Genomic DNA, 16,813 nt, shown 5'->3' on the forward strand with positions numbered 1-16,813 from the left:
AACACTTTCAAAGATCTGCAATTATATCAAACGGGTGGTTTATCGGGGTATCTAAGTGCATGTCTTCCATACATATACTCTTCTACCTGCCAAATATTGCATGAATGACAGCGAAACCATGCTAAATTATCAAGACTCCTCCTTCGAATCCAAAAGATGCTCGCAACTCAAGCCTCACCCAAGTATTTTCTCAACCAGCCAACCCTGTCCATTCCCCTCCTTCCTCTGCACCACTCTTCTAACACCCAATCCCCATCCTTGACTTCCCTTGTCGCCTACAAGACTCATTTCGACCTCACACTCCCTCCGCTCCATCGCGCCTTTCTCGCGGGGCAAGTCTGCAATCTTACCCTTTGGCTTTGAAGCTTGCAGCAGTGGCGTGCCAAGAGCGATGTTGATGATTTGCGGCCGTGTGATGGGAGTGAGTGGATGCATGCGCGTTTTCGGGACCCTTGTGCTGTCGATGGTAGACGAACTTGCACGTTGCAAATGTGAGTAGATGATGTAGCCCGGGAGCTTCGATGGAGGTGTGCGAGCAAGCAAGGTCGAAGGGTGAAGATATACGTATTTCTCGTTCGGGTCGTCTGACCTGAAATCCGTTTGAGATGAGAAAAGCGTCACATAGGGAACATCGATAGCTGTTTTTGGCTTCCGTGGAAGATCCGGTGGTGTGGGTGCTAGGTCTGCACGCATAGCAATCTGGTCGATGAAGCCTGCTGCGCAGATCTGGGTGAGGAGGTTGATGTTTCTTTCCGAGGGAGCCGGTAGCTTTGCTTGATAGCCGCCAATGGCAGTTGGCCTGTGTGCGCGTACGATGTTGGTCAACTGGTGACGGAGCTGGCTGGCTTCGTTCATTGCTTTCGCGTTTAAGAACATATCTTCGCAGAACCGCCGCGAGTCTGGTTCGTATGCATATGCGCATATCGCGCTGCTAAACTTGATGCAGTCACTCTGCTTCGCATTGGCACTCAACTTTGCTAGCGCACCATTGTAAGCTTTGCGAAGACGAGAGCGTTCCTCGGCTTCAATGTTGTCTTCCTCTGTGCGGACGGCCTCGGGATCCTTGGTTGGTTCTCGCAAGCCAAGCTTGCTTTCTGGGATGATGAGTTCCGGCACAGAGAGCGCAGCCACTAGAGCTATCGTCTCAGCTGTCAAGCCCTGCGCGACACCCATGGCCACCATCCGAGCGAACCTTGGGTTGAGAGGATAGAGTGAAAGCTCGTGGCCAAGCTTTGTCACTTTGCCATCAGGAGACAACGCTCCAAGATATGAGAGCAAGTTTTCAGCTCGCTGCAAGCTCTCGCGATCTGGCGATGTGGGGAATGGGAAGTTGACTACCGGCGCACCCATGCTCTTCAGTTGCAGCACTACACCCTCGAGTGGCGTTCGCGAGATCTCTGGCGCGGCATGTTCCTCAAAATCACGCTCAAATACGGCAGAGGAGTACAGGCGATAACAGTGACCAGGACCGGTACGACCAGCACGACCCGATCTCTGATTCGCACTGGCCTTGCTGATCCATCCGATCTCGAAGCTCTGTACGCCAGTGACTAGATCGTACTTCTTCTCTTTCGCCCTTCCGCAGTCAAACACATAGCGAATACCCGGGATGGTCAAACTTGTTTCCGCGACGTTTGTTGCGATTACGATAAGGCGAGAGCCATCGGGAGGCGGTTCGAAGACTCGCAATTGTTGATTCGTCGGCAATTGCGAATAAAGAGGTAAAACGTGCACCTTCATGACCGTGTCTTCTGGATTCTCTTCCTCAATCTCGAACTCTTTGTCGTCTTCATCGTCAAGTCCCATGATCACAGAGTCCTCGGAGTCCGATCCATCGTGATCTTGGGACTCTTCATCCTTCAAACCTAGCTCGATGTCTTCCGTTTCAAGAGGTGCCTCAGCTGGAGAAATCTGGACTTTTCCAGCTTGAACATCGTGACCTTGCGTCGAAGAGAAGGCTTGCTTTAATCTCTTCGCCAAGTGTGCGATCTCACCTTGGCCAGTGAGAAATATGAGCATGCCTCCTTTAGGTAGCTTGCGGTGACCTCTGACCACTTTGCGGTACACTTCTTCGGCATAGTCTCTTTGAGTGCGACGGGCAAAGTGATTCGTAACCGTATATTGTCGACCCTCCGCCTTGATCAGTGGAGGTGGTTCACTTCGGAATAACCGTTTGTTCTCTGTGAAGTCTGAGATCCTGAGAGTAGCAGACATGATGACCAGTTTCAGAGGCTTAATCTTCGGGTCTTCCTGTGCCATCTGAGCTCGTAGATCGACGATTCTGCTAAGCATACCAATCAAGATATCCGTGTTCACGCTGCGCTCGTGGGCTTCGTCAATGACAATTGCCGAGTACTTCGTGAGAACAAAATCTTGAGTAATCTCGCGTAATAGAACACCATCCGTCATGAACTTGATGGCTGTTTTGGCGTTTGTAGAGGTATCGAACCGGATCTGATAAGCCACTTTCGTACCCTGCTCGCCGAGTTCGTCTCCGACACGCTTCGACATACTCACGGCAGCCACACGTCGTGGTTGTGTAACGCCAATCATGCCTGGTGTTGGTCCATTGGGAGCTCCATATCCTGCTTCGTAGAGAAACTGCGGCACTTGCGTGGTCTTACCGCTACCGGTTGCACCCCAGACTACGACCACATCGTTGTTGTGTATCGCCTCCATAATCTTCTGTTCCTCTGCAACGATCGGAAGCTGTAACCTTGACTCTTGTATTTCAGGTGATCTTTCCACAACAACACTGAACGCCTTTCTCGTGGAATCGGTCGCAGTCTTCGTTTCCAGTTCGGGGGGCAGTGGATCTTGTTCGGGAGCGCGAGGTCTAAAGTCCGCGGGTGTAGGTGGCAGTGCATACTCTAGATTGTTGGTGGGAACGAATCCAATGGCTTCGTTCCTCTGTTGCGTTGCCCAGGCTTTGAAGGCCGACGTTCTTTCTTTCCTTGCAACCTTGGTGTTTTCATCATGACTGGTCTCGCTCTCACTGTCGCTTTCATCAGAACCCTCCTCTTCTGATTCGTCGAAATCGGAGCCTGATAGTTCTTCCTCTCCAGATGCGTCCTCGGATTCTTCTGATTCGGCGCTCGCAGACTCTTCTTCAGTGTCTTCTTCGAGTTCTTCGTCCTCGTCTGAATTGAACCCTTCCCATTCCACCTCTTGTTGGATCAAAATTGGCTTGTCTTGTCCTTTCCGTCGTTTCCGTACCTGTAGGATCGGCTTGCCCGACTCGTCCAACTCCAATGGTCGCTTCAGGCCGCTGCCAAATAGTCCAGCAGTTTGTGTTGGCGCTACCGACACCACAGGCGGCGCGACACCGTCTTCGTTCTCGGATTCCGAGGGCGATCGGTCGCGTCTGCGCGATGTGGATTTGGGAGTTGAGGAAAGCTGTGAGACTGGCTTTGGCGCGATTTCGACCTCGCTTTCGGATCCTGAGCTCTCGTCTTCCGGCTCTCTCAGAGTCCGTTTCTCAAACAACAGTCCTTCGTTCTTTTCCACGTCTATCCTAGCCCTTTGTTCTGCTAACGCACGCCGCAGCGTCTCCCTCTTAGTTCCTGCTCCGCTTCCCAATTTACTAGAGCTCTGGAATAGGCTGGTATCGATTTTTTGCGAGGCAAGTTTTTTGAGAATCGCAAGGTTCTCCTCTTTCTTGAGCTTAGTATCCTGCGCAATGTGTTAGCATGGTTGGTCGTAATTTTCGCATGGGTTCAGAAGTTTTCGCAACATGAAGCCCGTCACCAGGTATGATGAAGGTGTCACAACACTCTCTAGGTTCTTGTGTGACGTACAATATACTTGTCGAGGCGCTTCTTCTTTTTTCCGCTGATCTTGCCTTGCGCCTCGCGAGTGAGCTCCTCCTTCAGCGCCTGCTTCTTTTCCGCGCGCTCCTGCTCCTCTCTGGGGAGGATTTCTTCTGCATTTGCCTCTGGCGCATAATCATGCGATTGCTTTCGGCGGGCGAGCACCTTGTGCTTCCGCTGGCGAGGCACAAATTTAGGCATTGTAGGGTTGGTGCAGATGTGAAGCCTGAGTTCCAAGCTTGGTTGGATGCTCGAAATATTTTGGCGGGGATCGGCGAGTCGGAGGCGGCAATCCGTGGCAGAGTCCGCCGCATCTCCTCCGCGAGACCCTTGGAGGCCCAAGACGCGTTCGAAGTACACAAGAATCCCAGATTGCTACAACATGGCAGAGACAGGCGAATACACTGTCACCCCAGCTGCATATCCGGCGCGTACAAGGACAGCGTCGTCTATTATCAGTGGCATCGAGACGATTGCAACCACGGTCAACTTCACAGACAAGTTACTTGTCACGGTCACACAGCAAGGAAAACTGGCGCACTGGGTACGTATTACATTTCAAGACAAACATGACGTTGGTACTGATTGGTCTGCCACCAGGTTCATGTGCCTCTCGACATCGCCGGTACAGATGCCTCTATGCCCTCGAACCCTTACTTCGACCGGGACGACGAAGACCCCACATCCGACCTTCTTCCAATGCACCATCTCACAGCCACGACCATATTAGGCGGGACCATGGCGAATCTCGATGTTCTGGGCCAGACTCTTGCAACACAAATCGCTAGTATCATCAAGACCCGCGACGAGAGGGACACGAGGATGCTGGTGGTCGGCATGGGGCTGGAGAAGAGCATGAGCGGAAGAGAACAGTTCAGTGAGCTGATCGGGTTAGTCATGGAGGTTTTGTGATATCGCACACATATATGCCATGAAAGAGAAGAGCACACGACGTTCAATGGACTCTGTTGAGAGCAGTCTGGCACCGTGCAGCCCATATTCCTCTTTGCGGGAACTCTAGTACGTTCGTTTACAATCCTACTCATCCAAAATCCTACGAGACCCATGCGCCATAAGTGCTAACCCAATCTTTGTACCAGAACTCCGACCAAATGCAACCCGCAACCCTTATACGCTCTCTCGTAGTTTGTTGATTAGAACATCGACCGAGTCCATGTCGTTCGCGTCGAGCTTCTCTTGAGGCTTGAACTCAGCCGGCATGTGGGAGACGGCCTCGTCAAGACCTGCCTGGAAGTTCCTGACGGAGGACGAGAGGGCCAGTATCGCCTTCTTCCGCGCCTTCTTGTCCGTGTCTTCTATTGCCATGCGTACTAGAATAGGGATAGCGCCAACGATAAGAAGCTGTGTACCTCTGTGAGCTATGGTTTGCAGGTTTCAGGGACAAGGAGTGCTTACTCGTTCCTGGGTTCTGATGTTGTTTGATACGGCAGTTGCGCAACACCATGCAGCGAATGTCCTCAACTCGGCGTTCTTGTTCTCCAACTGCTCCACTAGTGGTGTCCAGAGCTTCAGCGACTCGATGTTGTTTGCGTTGTCGAGGTTCTCGATGAGCTGCTCGAAGTTGTCAAACGCGACGATCCTGTTCTCTAGCTTGGCCTCCTCGTCCTGCACAACCTCCATCATTTCCTTCATCATCTGCGCGTCAGACTTCTGGTTTCCTCCAAACAGGGCTGCCAGGGCTTCTTGGTTGAGCTGTGTTTTCGCGTCTGCGCCATTGGAGACCTTTGAGTTTTCGACACCCCACTTCAAGAGGCTGTTCATGTTTGAATCGTTCATCTTGCTTGACGTGCGGTGATTGGGATGTGATAATGGAGAAGGAGTAGGTGTGTGTTGTGTTTGAGAACAAGCGATTGTGTATGAGAATAAATTTTGGCGTGCGATCAAGGCGACACAGATTTGTTTGGCTTGGATCGTCAGCGCGCGCTGGAAGATGCCAGTAGGTTCGCAAGTATTCCATCCATCGTTACTAGCAGCTTCTCACTTTCACTTCCACTGCAAACAACGACCGAAACTAAACACTGCATGCAGCTATGTTTGAGACCCAACGCCCAAACGGTCTGACACGTCCGTGAATCAACAAAAGCAATTGCACAATGATGTCGCCAGATACGCAGGTGCTCGCCTCGCGGCCCGCTGCCCCTCATTACACGTGATTCGTCCGGCCAGCGAATCCTTGCATGTCCGGTTTGGGCGGGGAGGTTTGAGTTGGCGGTGAGCATTAGGGATGGCTGGAGATGGACTTGCTGCCGCCCGGCTGTGCCAGGACCTGTCTGCCACGAGCGCTTGTTGGCGAGAACACGACACGTCAAGATAGTGGAGTGTCTATGCTCTACTAAGACAGACCGCAGCTCCCACCGCCTGTAACGGAAGAGCTTGCGTACACAATGACAATGTGGCAGCCTGGAACAGCGACGTGAATGTGTATATAAAGTGCTGATTGTGATTCTTGATTCTTGATGCAGATTGACTGCAAACACGGCATCAACGTAAAATTCCCATCATCGGAGCTGCCGTTCGCCTCCTTCACCAGCCTCCCGGTGCTCCTTCTCCCCGCTAAATCTGGGCAAGGCCGGCGCACGGGTATTTCAGCAAGCACTTTGCCTCGCGCACAAGAACCTAACCTCAACAACACCCTCAACAACGACCTGTAAGCTTCCACCGCCGTCTCCACCCCTTCCGCCAGACCTGCGGCATCTCTGCTTTCCTGACACTGACGCCCATCTTCTGCAGCGAGTCTCAGATTGCAATCCTCTCGCTCTTCTACACCTACTCCTAATCTCACCACCTAATCAGTCAACATGGAGGGTAAGCAGCTTCCGTCTTCTGTTCCTGGCGCCCCCTATCCATCGTCAATCGATGCGCATCTATCTCAATGAGCTCTGCTAACGTTGGTGTTCCCATCTACAGAGGAAGTCGCCGCTCTCGTTATTGACAATGGGTGAGCTCATCCCCCGACACGAACGCCAGCCATCCCTGCTGTGGAGGGGCTACCTGCATTGGCTGCGACCACGACCGTATCGAGCTGCAACAGTCTCTCCATAGCAGCGCGCGAGGTAGAATCATCTAATGGACACGAGCTGACAATTGATAGTTCGGGTATGTGCAAGGCCGGTTTCGCCGGTGACGATGCGCCCCGAGCAGTTTTCCGTAAGTCATCACCCTCCCACTCCGCTGCGCAATGGCGAATCTGCGCTGTAGCCTTGAGGACTCTGCAGAACCACTGCTAACAACTCTACAGCTTCCATTGTCGGCCGACCCCGTCACCATGGGTATGAGAAGCCCTCTCCGACAGCGCCTTTATGACTCGCAAGCTGACAACAGTGCAGTATCATGATCGGTATGGGCCAGAAGGACTCATATGTCGGTGATGAGGCACAGTCGAAGCGTGGTATCCTGACGCTGCGATACCCCATTGAGCACGGTGTTGTCACGAACTGGGACGACATGGAGAAGATTTGGCATCACACCTTCTACAACGAGCTGCGTGTCGCCCCCGAGGAGCACCCCGTCCTGCTCACCGAGGCTCCCATCAACCCCAAGTCCAACCGTGAGAAGATGACCCAGATCGTTTTCGAGACCTTCAACGCCCCGGCGTTCTACGTTTCCATCCAGGCCGTTTTGTCTCTGTACGCCTCCGGTCGTACCACCGGTATCGTGCTCGACTCCGGTGATGGTGTCACCCACGTTGTCCCCATCTACGAGGGTTTCGCGCTTCCCCACGCCATCTCGCGTGTCGACATGGCTGGTCGTGACTTGACCGACTACCTGATGAAGATTCTCGCTGAGCGCGGTTACACCTTCTCCACCACTGCCGAGCGCGAAATCGTTCGTGACATCAAGGAGAAGCTCTGCTACGTCGCCCTCGACTTCGAGCAGGAGATCCAGACCGCCAGCCAGAGCTCCAGCTTGGAGAAGTCCTACGAGCTTCCCGATGGTCAGGTCATCACCATTGGCAACGAGCGTTTCCGTGCTCCTGAGGCTCTCTTCCAGCCTTCTGTCTTGGGTCTTGAGAGCGGTGGTATCCACGTCACCACCTTCAACTCCATCATGAAGTGCGATGTCGACGTCAGGAAAGACTTGTACGGCAACATTGTCATGGTATGTTTTGCTGCTGTAAACTAGACAGCGAACGCGGCTAACCAGAACTAGTCTGGTGGTACCACCATGTACCCCGGTATCTCCGACCGTATGCAGAAGGAGATCACTGCCCTTGCCCCATCCTCGATGAAGGTCAAGATCATCGCTCCCCCGGAGCGCAAGTACTCCGTCTGGATCGGTGGTTCCATTCTTGCTTCCCTGTCTACCTTCCAGCAGATGTGGATCTCAAAGCAGGAGTACGACGAGAGCGGTCCTTCCATTGTCCACCGCAAGTGCTTCTAAGGTAATGGACATCTCTCGACGAAGCTGTTCATCAACTAATGCGTTTCAGCGTGTTCTTGCGTACGGTTCTCGATATTACGACAAGCCTAGTAGCGGAGGCATCATTGTATTGGCGCTCTGTTACACTGGGGTTTTACGCATGACGGTTGTTCACAAAACGGCAAAGCGAGGCGGTTGGGCGATCATGTTATGGAGGAGTTTGAGTTGATGAGTGGAGGTGTGACCAAATCTTAAGATTGTAGCTTAGAATTTGGACGTTTTCACATGAACCAGGTTGGCCAAACGACTCTTTATTGTTAATGATCAGCTTTTTGTGACCTTGACTGTTCTTATACTAAGATCTCCATGACCCGGCTCAAGTGGAGACAACCCTGATGTTGTGTAGTCTTTACGCCGAGAAGGACATGCTGTAGTCTACCCTGAAGTTTAAGCCATTCGCCACGTCGGCCCACAGCGCAACTTTACACTAACGCCAGGTGGCGGATAGCTTTGGACTTTAGGTAGATCCACAGTATTTCAATACCGGAGTTTTCGACTAACCGAGAAGTGGCATAGTCGGGGTGCTCAAAATGTACAAAACCACATAAACGTCACGGGCCGAGCAGGCTAGTAGACGTATACTAGTAGTACTCAAGGCGCACAAGTTCAACACACTCTCTGAATGTAGGTAGTTGTCGCTACAGCTTGGTTCCGGGTATTTGGACTACCACTCCCAAACGATGAACCAGCACGCTACCTACCTACTCTAATGTGTGTAAGATGTTGTGAATATGGAGATCGCGGCTCTGATTATCATGATGCTAGAAATAGAGAAAATGTAGGAGATGGTAGAATGCCTTCGTCCTTGGGTTTACTCTTACATTGCCCTTGTCCCTATCGATCAACTAACTCTACCTTTTTGTCTCGTTTGTGGTTGTTCTACCAATCTACTAATTGACTGACTGATAGATCCACTGACTGGTTGATCTGTTGAGTCTTGTATGACGAATAGGGGTTTCTTTTATATCCTGGGGGTTGTTTCGTCTGAGTGTGGTGATGCAGGTTGATCTAGTACAAAGGGGGTGGGCGAGCGATAGACACGGGGGTGTGTTTGTGTGTAGAGCCCAGTTACGTGGAAGTAGGAGTAGGATAGTGAGTGATGGCGTTGTGTGAGCTGTACTTGGTTGGTTGATGATGCGCTGTTTGTCTGTAACACCAATACACGATAGTAAGAGTTCGGTCTGGTAGTATTCGACTGTGGATCGAGAAAGTGCATGTGCTTACTTATAAACAGTAGGAGACTACAGCATAGCAGCATGTTACTATTCACCGAGCGGGGTTATATTATAGTTGGCTGCCCTGCCGACACACGACCACCTTGAGCCATATTCTTATACCTAAAAGTGCCATCAACCTCACCCCCTCGCCCTAGCCCTCAACCTCAGTCCCTCCTCCCCCTCACCACCATCTTTCCTCATCCCATCCTCAACAACCCTCCCCAAGCTCCCCCCCTCCCCCGTAATCCCCCCCCTAAGCAGTTCCCCCACCACCCTCCCCCTTACAACCGTCTCCCCCACAACCCCCTCAACCTGCTCGGGCCCCACCCTCCCATACCAAACCCCCGCGCCGGCCAACGCCCCCCCCGCATTGGGCGGAACATACACGATAACATTCCCCGCATACTTGTGCCCCCCAATATGGCTAATCTGCGCCACCTCGCCCTCGATGCCGCGCCGCTGTAGCTCCGCTTTAAACGCCGCGTGAAGTATCGGGCCCAGGATGCCGCAGCGCGAGTCGCGCGAGCCGTGGCCGCAGATTAGGATCGTGGGTGTGGTTATGGGGGTTGTGGCGAAGAGGGGGGTGAGTGCGGGTTGGCGCGTGAGAGCTGCTTTTTGGGGGGGGGAGAGGGGTGCGTGCATAGGGTGGAGGGTTTGTGCTTTTAGGAAGGCGGATGAGAAGTTTGCGAGGGAGGAGGGGTCATGTGGGATGGCTTGTATGCGTTTGAAGGCTGGGAAGAGGAGGGCTGATGTTGTTGTTGTGTTTTGGGGTGTGTTGTTGGTCGGTAGCGAGGACGCGGTGATGAGGATGTTGTTGAATGGCTGTTTTTGCTCAGATGTTAGCTCTCAATCCTACAAAACCAACACAGCACAACCCAGCGATAGGAAAGGAAGAAAACAAACAAACATCAAAGCCCTCTCCTCCCCGCCCAACCACGCCCTTCAACCCGCGCACAAACTCCCCCGTCCCACCCTCCTCCTGCTCGATATTACTGCTCCAATCCTCCTTCCCCGTACACACCACCACGTGCTGCGCATACGCCGCCATGGTGTTTAGCAGCGGCGCCGCGCGGTCGATGTCGAGGTCGGCCGGCGTGGCGGCGCAGGCGCATGTCGGCGATGGGCAGGTCTGCGTGACGGGGATTGTGGATGTGGATTGGAGACGGGAGGGCGGGAAGCGCTGGAGTGTATTTGTGTATATGCGTGTGCGTGCTATGTGGAGGGGGGCGCGTGGGAACATCGTGGGTGGTTGTGTGTGTATTCGTGGTGAGGAGTTGTAGAAAGTTTCCCAGAGGGTTCGGAATGCGTTCCGCAATCGATGACGCGGCGTCGGAACGTCGGACATGGCGGGCTTGGGACTCGGACGTCGAAGCACGCGAGGATGCTGTGATACCTAGCTGGACGACTACATCTTGATCAGTGCAAAAGGGTTGTGCTAGAATTTACAGTTGTACACGCCCGCCACACTTCCTCGCTTCCCTATTAACCAAGAGGATAGGTACATCATGCACATCCCAGGAGAGTGCACCATCCATCCATCCAAATGTTTGTTTAGTAGCACAGCACATTCCAGCGCGTACCCCCATCCGTCTGGCCAGAAAAAGACAAAAACGGAGAAGAACAGCAGACAAGCAAGGGTTAAAAAAAGATCTCATCGTTCGTCACATTTTCAACTACGAATGATTTTCTTCCCATTCCACAAAGTAAAAGCCAGCGATGGATAGAAAACAGCAACAAGTGCGCTATATCATACATGAAAAGACGATAAAATACACAGTTGGCACTGGCCCTTGCTGCACAAATACATATACATATACAATCCTATACTATCCTACAAACCCCCTACTTCTTTTTATTTTTCCCCATCAACCCCAGCCACGCCAACGGCACAGACGGATGTCTCTTCTCCGCCTGTTTGCGGTCGACCTCCGCCCACGTATCATCAACCTCCACCTCCTCCTCCACCTTCTCCTTCTTCGAGACGAAATTGACCAACTTGCCTCCATTGACAATGACAAGTTTCCAGCCCCTGGGGATGGTATACTTTTGTTCCTCCATATCCTCCTCCTCAGCATCAGCACCAGCAGCATGAGCAGCAGCATCCTCCTTCGACGCGCCGGCCCTCCAAATCCGCCCCGTCTTCCTATCCAGCCACTCGTGCCCCTCCTCCGAGTCAAGCAGCTGCTGCAGCACCCACTGCTCGGCGACCGGGCGCTTGCTCGCCGCCTTGATGCTCTCGGGCATCTTGAGGATATCGGTATCGAACTTGCGCTTACCGTTGAGCTGGATGACGCATCGAACCGTAACGTTGATTTTAGCGAGGATATCGAGGTCCGGGGTGGGGAAGCCGGTAGCGAAGACGGAGAGGCGGGTTTGGAATTTGTGGCCGCGCGGGGTGGTGTTTGAGGCGAGGCGGTCCCAGGCTTCTTCTCCGACGCCGGGGGCGATGGGGGCCAGCATGCGGATCAGGTGCAGCATTGCGTACCATTTGAGGAGCGGGGTTGTGGCGGAGACGTGCGGCGCGTCCCAGATTGTGTTTGTGAGCGTCATGAGGTCGCTGATGACGGTGTTGAGGGAGTGGGTTTTCGAGTACGAGTCTGTTACGCTGGCGATTGTTTGCTGGGTTTTGGTCCAGAGGTGGGCCTCGATGGGGAGCAGGGCGTTGATGACGGCGTCTTCTGTTTTTGTGAATTCCCCCTTGACGTCGAGGGACTCGCGCTGTAGGATGGTGACGAGAGTCTCGTCTGGGTCTGTGGGGGTGCTGCACTTGAACCGGGCTAGCTCTTGGTCGGGCCACCAGAATGCGCTGGAGAGTCGGATGACGCGTTGCAGCCAGCGCTGGACACCGGTGATTTTCTTCTCGTCCCACTCCAGGACCTCACTGACGGGTGCCTGGAACAGCATGTGTGCTCGCGTGGCATCAGCGCCGTACTTTGCGATTGTGGCTCCGGGGTCGACGCCGTTGTACTTGCTCTTTGACATTTTCTCGAAACTGACGTTGGGAGGAAGGCCGCTCGCTTTGATGAGTGGTTTGGAGGGGTCGGCCCGGTTGACTTCATCAGGACGCAAGAATCGTCCATTCTCTGGGTCGGTAAAGGTTTTCCCGTGTACCATTCCTTGCGTGATTAGCTGCTTGAACGGCTCACCGTTGACCAGATTTCCCTCTGGCCAGGAAGGTGTTGTAGCGAGGAACTTTGAGATGAAGCGAGCATACAGCAGATGCAGGATGGCATGCTCCACTCCGCCGACGTAGACATCCACGGGCATGCCGTCGTTTGCTTTGGCGGGATCCATCAGCGCAGTCTTGTTCTTCGGATCTAGGAACCTGAAAAAGTACCAGGACGAGTCCATGAACGTGTCCATGGTGTCAGTCTCGCGCTCAGCAGCCGATCCACACTTGGGGCAGGTAGTTTTCTTCCACGTCTTGTTTTCAGCCAAGGGGTTGCCCTTGCTGCCTTGGAAGAAGGCGGCTGGCAGAATGGGTAGCTTGACTGGCAGGTCTTGTTCAGGCACAGGCACGGGACCGCAGTCGCCACAGTGGACGATGGGTATAGGCGTGCCCCAGTAGCGTTGGCGACTGATGAGCCAGTCCCGCAGTCGCCAATTCGTTGTTGTTTCGGCGCGTTTTCCAGCTTCCCGGAGTTTGTCGACGATACTGCGTGCGGCCTCGTCCGAGGGAAGGCCTCCGAATCCGTCTATCTCTGGTGCGACGAAGCCCTTTTCCAACATGGGATTGTCTTGGCTGTCTTGGAACTTTACAATCTCGTCTTTTTTGCGGGTGATGACAACCTCCATGGGTGAAGTGCCGGCGTTTGTCCGCCAAAAGGCGTGGTCGCGGGTGTCGTGGCCCGGCACGCCCATGACCGCACCGGAGCCGTAGTCGTCGAGGACATACGGGGCGACATAAACAGGTACAGGAGAAGAACATAGTTCGGTGATGTCGGAGACTGGGTTCTGGGCGGTGATGTTTGGCAGCAGATAGCCTTCCTTGGTATCAGGGGGCAGGGTCTTTGCGCGGTCGATGAATGCGCGGAGCGACTCGTCGTGTTCTGCAGCTGCCCGCGTGATGGGATGAGTGAGCGACAGGGCGATGTATTGCACGCCGAAGAGGGTGTCTGCTCTGGTGGTGAAGACGTCGACCGGCTCGAATTGGACGTCGTCTGTGGATTTGATATCGAAGCACAGCTTGGTGCCCTCGGACTTGCCGATCCAGTTCTTCTGCATGGCGAGCACCTTGTCGGGCCACCTGCCGTCCTCTGCCAGCTTTTCCAGGTCGTTGAGCAGAGGCTCCTGGAACTCCTTGATCTTCAGGAACCACTGCCTCAGCATGAGCTTCTCGACCTTTGCGCCCGAGCGCCACGAGCAGCCATTGGCGTCGACCTGTTCGTTGGCGAGGACCGTCTTGTCGACGGGGTCGTAGTTGACGAGCGAGTCTGCCTGGTAGGCCAGGCCGCGCTCATGCAGCATGAGGAAGATGCGCTGGGTGTGCTTGTAGAAGGCGGGGTCGCAGGTGCGAATCTCCTGCAGGGCGCGTCAGCTCTACGGGTGGGGCGGGCAGAGCAGGCGGCGTACAGCGTCCCAGTCCCAGCGGCCGCCCATGCCCGTCATCTGGGCCTTCATGGCGTCGATGTTCTGCAGCGTCCACTTCTCGGGGCTCACGCCGCGCTCGATGGCGGCGTTCTCGGCAGGCAGGCCAAAGGCGTCCCAGCCGATGGGGTGCAGCACGCGGTAGCCCTGCATGTGCTTGAAGCGGGCGAGGACGTCGGAGATGGTGTAGACGCGCAGGTGGCCCAGGTGGAGGGTGCCCGAGGGGTACGGGAACATGGGCAGGACGTAGGCGGGGCCCTTGTCCTGCGGGCGCATGGCGTGCCATTTGGGTGCCAGCTCGTCCCAGTGCGGCTGCCATTTCGCCGTGAGCTTCTCGACGCGCACCTCTTTGGCGGCGCGGTGGCGGGCTTCGGCGGAGACGGGGACGTGGAAAGCGGTTTTCAGGCCACGGCGGGGGGCATTGCGTGGGACGGGCAGTCGTACACGGTGCAGGCTGAAGCGCGACATTAGCTGGGCGCGTCACTCGGCCAGACGCGACATCAAGCAGAGCGACGACATGCGCGCGGGTGAGGGGCAATGGATGGGGCAGTGGATGGGGTCAAGCTCTGGTGATTTTTTGGAGACGGGCGCTAGCTGCATGGATAGCGGCATGCAAGAGCTTCACCGTCGGCCCCCCGTTGGCTCACCACCGCCCTCGTCCTGTCTCGTCTCGTCGCAAGGGGAAGACTATCGTTCCAGGGGCCAAGACTGCCGTCTGTGTGTTGTTTTTCTGCCTTTGCTCTACTGCATCCCCTCTCCTTCCCCCATGGCCTGACCAATTCCCCGCAACATGGCCGGCCGCTACTCGTCCCTCCCGCCGCCCACGCGCGACTCCCTCGAGCTCGCCTCGCTGGCCTCTTCTGAGCACCTCTCGCGCCGCACCTCGGAAGACTCGTCCGCCTCGGGCGCCCCGTCCTCGCGCCGCCTGTCCTTTGACGACGAGGACCCGCTGTCGGAGCTGAACCCAGCAGGCCATGGCGACGGCCGCCCGCGACACCACCGCTCCTACAGCGTCTCGTCGGCCTTTGACTTTGCCCCGGCCCTGTTCCCGCTCTCGTCCACCGCCCAGGGCTACACGGCCCTCGGCGCCCCCTCGACCGCCGCCCTCGACCCGTCCAATGCCCTGACCGGCGGCTCGCTCGAGAAGAACAAGACCCTGACGTACCTCAACGGCCTGTCGCTCGTCATCGGCCTCATCATAGGCAGCGGCATCTTCTCCTCGCCCTCGCAGGTCAACAAGAACGCCGGCTCGCCGGGCGCCTCGCTGCTGGTCTGGGTCGTGGCCGGCATTCTGGCCTGGACGGGCGCCGCGAGCTATGCCGAGCTGGGGGGCGCCATCCCGCTGAACGGAGGCGCCCAGGTCTACCTCTCCAAGATCTTCGGCGAGTGGGCCGGCTTCCTGTTCACCTGGTGTGCTGTCGTCGTCCTCAAGCCGGGCTCGGCAGCCATCATCGCCATCATCTTTGGAGAGTACCTCGTCCGCGCCGTCATTGGTGCAGAGGCAGTCGACGCCAGCGCCTGGCTGTACAAGGGCGTTGCGCTGGCCGGGCTGGTAGTCGTCACGGCCCTCAATTGCGTGTCGACCAAGCTGGGCACGAGGAGCGCCGACGTCTTCATGTTTTTGAAGTTTGTCGTCCTGCTGGGTGTGGCTGTCATTGGCATTGTCGTCGCAGTCACCGGCCTCTCCTACAAGGGCAATGCCAACGACGACTGGAAGAAGCAGGGCTGGTTCGATAACACAAAGACCGACGTCAGCAACTGGGCTGTAGCTCTCTATGCCGGCCTCTGGGCCTTTGACGGCTGGGATAATGTACGTCAACCATCCCCATCTACACCCACACACAGCTAATATACTACCAGGTCAACTACGTAACCGCCGAGTTCAAGAACCCCGCCCGCGACCTCCCCCGCGTAATCCACACATCCCTCCCCCTCGTCATCCTCTGCTACATCATGGCCAACATATCCTACTTCCTCGTCCTCCCCACCTCGGTCATAGAATCCTCAAACACCGTCGCCGTCGCCTTCGGCTCCCAAGTCTTCGGCCCAATCGGCTCCTGCATCCTCGCCCTCTTCGTCGCAGGCTCCTGCTTCGGCGCCCTCAACGCCACAACCTTCACCTCCAGCCGCCTCGTCCACGCCGCAGCAAAAGAAGGCTACCTACCCTCCCTCTTCGGCGACATCGGCATCGGAAAATCCCACCGCGCGCTTCGCATCCACAGTAACAACAACAATAACAATCAGCAAAGTAGCACACGCATACAGAGCAAACTCCTATCCGCCTTCGCCGACGCCGACGCAGGCTTCTTCTACACCCCCATCGCCGCCATGCTCCTCAACGCCCTCCTCACAGCATCCTACATCGCAATCGGCTCCTTCGACACCCTCGTCACCTTCTACGGCGTCGCAGGCTACGCCTTCTACTTCCAGACCGTCCTCGGCCTCATCGTGTTGCGTGTTAAAGAACCGGATCTGCCCCGGCCGTATAAAACTTGGATCACCACCCCGATTATTTTCTGCTGCGTTAGTTTGTTCTTGCTTAGTCGGGCGGTTTTTGCGGAGCCCGTGCAGACGCTGCTTGTTGTTGCTTTTATGGTTGGGGGATTGGTGGTGTGGTTTGCGTGGGTGGGGAGGCGGAGGGGGAAGGGGAAGGGGAGGGCGAGGTTGGGCGGGGAGGAGGGCGGGTGGAGGGTTTGGAGACGGTGGCGGTGAGTGTATGGAATGGAAGGGGGGTGAGGTGGTGGTGTATGATTAATGAAA

At 55.4% G+C, this 16,813-nt stretch overlaps 7 protein-coding genes across 7 annotated transcripts; 3 read left to right on the forward strand and 4 right to left on the reverse strand.

Annotated features, from left to right (window-relative positions):
- Window positions 1-17: 17 nt before the first annotated feature.
- P153DRAFT_341067 (DEAH-box RNA helicase-like protein) lies at window positions 18-4,021 on the reverse strand. The gene is made up of 2 exons (XM_033665906.1): window positions 3,798-4,021; window positions 18-3,672 (listed from the first exon to the last, which is right to left on the reverse strand). The coding sequence occupies exons 1-2, from the start codon at window positions 4,008-4,010 to the stop codon at window positions 175-177; spliced, it is 3,711 nt and encodes a 1,236-aa protein (XP_033523201.1). The 5' UTR covers window positions 4,011-4,021; the 3' UTR covers window positions 18-174.
- Window positions 4,022-4,191: 170 nt separating this feature from the next.
- On the forward strand, window positions 4,192-4,721 carry P153DRAFT_386016 (uncharacterized protein; the record flags this gene model as incomplete). Its single annotated transcript, XM_033670484.1, has 2 exons — window positions 4,192-4,353; window positions 4,410-4,721. 2 exons carry the CDS (start codon window positions 4,192-4,194, stop codon window positions 4,719-4,721), a joined length of 474 nt encoding a protein of 157 aa, XP_033523202.1.
- A 216-nt stretch (window positions 4,722-4,937) lies between these two features.
- Window positions 4,938-5,606, reverse strand: P153DRAFT_291751 (Fes1-domain-containing protein; the record flags this gene model as incomplete). Its single annotated transcript, XM_033663785.1, has 2 exons — window positions 4,938-5,171; window positions 5,226-5,606. The coding sequence occupies 2 exons, from the start codon at window positions 5,604-5,606 to the stop codon at window positions 4,938-4,940; spliced, it is 615 nt and encodes a 204-aa protein (XP_033523203.1).
- An 805-nt stretch (window positions 5,607-6,411) lies between these two features.
- On the forward strand, window positions 6,412-8,414 carry P153DRAFT_367149 (Actin, gamma). The gene is made up of 8 exons (XM_033668200.1): window positions 6,412-6,477; window positions 6,561-6,635; window positions 6,738-6,768; window positions 6,922-6,977; window positions 7,069-7,099; window positions 7,157-7,928; window positions 7,980-8,211; window positions 8,260-8,414. The coding sequence occupies exons 2-7, from the start codon at window positions 6,629-6,631 to the stop codon at window positions 8,208-8,210; spliced, it is 1,128 nt and encodes a 375-aa protein (XP_033523204.1). The 5' UTR covers window positions 6,412-6,477; window positions 6,561-6,628; the 3' UTR covers window position 8,211; window positions 8,260-8,414.
- Window positions 8,415-9,446: 1,032 nt separating this feature from the next.
- Window positions 9,447-10,706, reverse strand: P153DRAFT_423297 (uncharacterized protein; the record flags this gene model as incomplete). Its single annotated transcript, XM_033672418.1, has 2 exons — window positions 9,447-10,288; window positions 10,374-10,706. The coding sequence occupies 2 exons, from the start codon at window positions 10,704-10,706 to the stop codon at window positions 9,605-9,607; spliced, it is 1,017 nt and encodes a 338-aa protein (XP_033523205.1). The 3' UTR covers window positions 9,447-9,604.
- Window positions 10,707-11,308: 602 nt separating this feature from the next.
- Window positions 11,309-14,521, reverse strand: P153DRAFT_386020 (leucyl-tRNA synthetase; the record flags this gene model as incomplete). Its single annotated transcript, XM_033670485.1, has 2 exons — window positions 11,309-13,987; window positions 14,039-14,521. 2 exons carry the CDS (start codon window positions 14,519-14,521, stop codon window positions 11,309-11,311), a joined length of 3,162 nt encoding a protein of 1,053 aa, XP_033523206.1.
- A 70-nt stretch (window positions 14,522-14,591) lies between these two features.
- P153DRAFT_317183 (amino acid transporter) lies at window positions 14,592-16,759 on the forward strand (the record flags this gene model as incomplete). The annotated part of the gene is made up of 2 exons (XM_033665015.1): window positions 14,592-15,863; window positions 15,914-16,759. Coding segments are annotated over exons 1-2 (1,866 nt in total), but the record flags the coding sequence as incomplete, so codon positions are not given.
- Between the last annotated feature and the right edge of the window lie 54 nt (window positions 16,760-16,813).

The sequence above is a fragment of the Dothidotthia symphoricarpi genome, assembly GCF_010015815.1.
Source record: "Dothidotthia symphoricarpi CBS 119687 unplaced genomic scaffold P153scaffold_11, whole genome shotgun sequence".
Lineage (NCBI taxonomy): Eukaryota > Fungi > Ascomycota > Dothideomycetes > Pleosporales > Dothidotthiaceae > Dothidotthia > Dothidotthia symphoricarpi.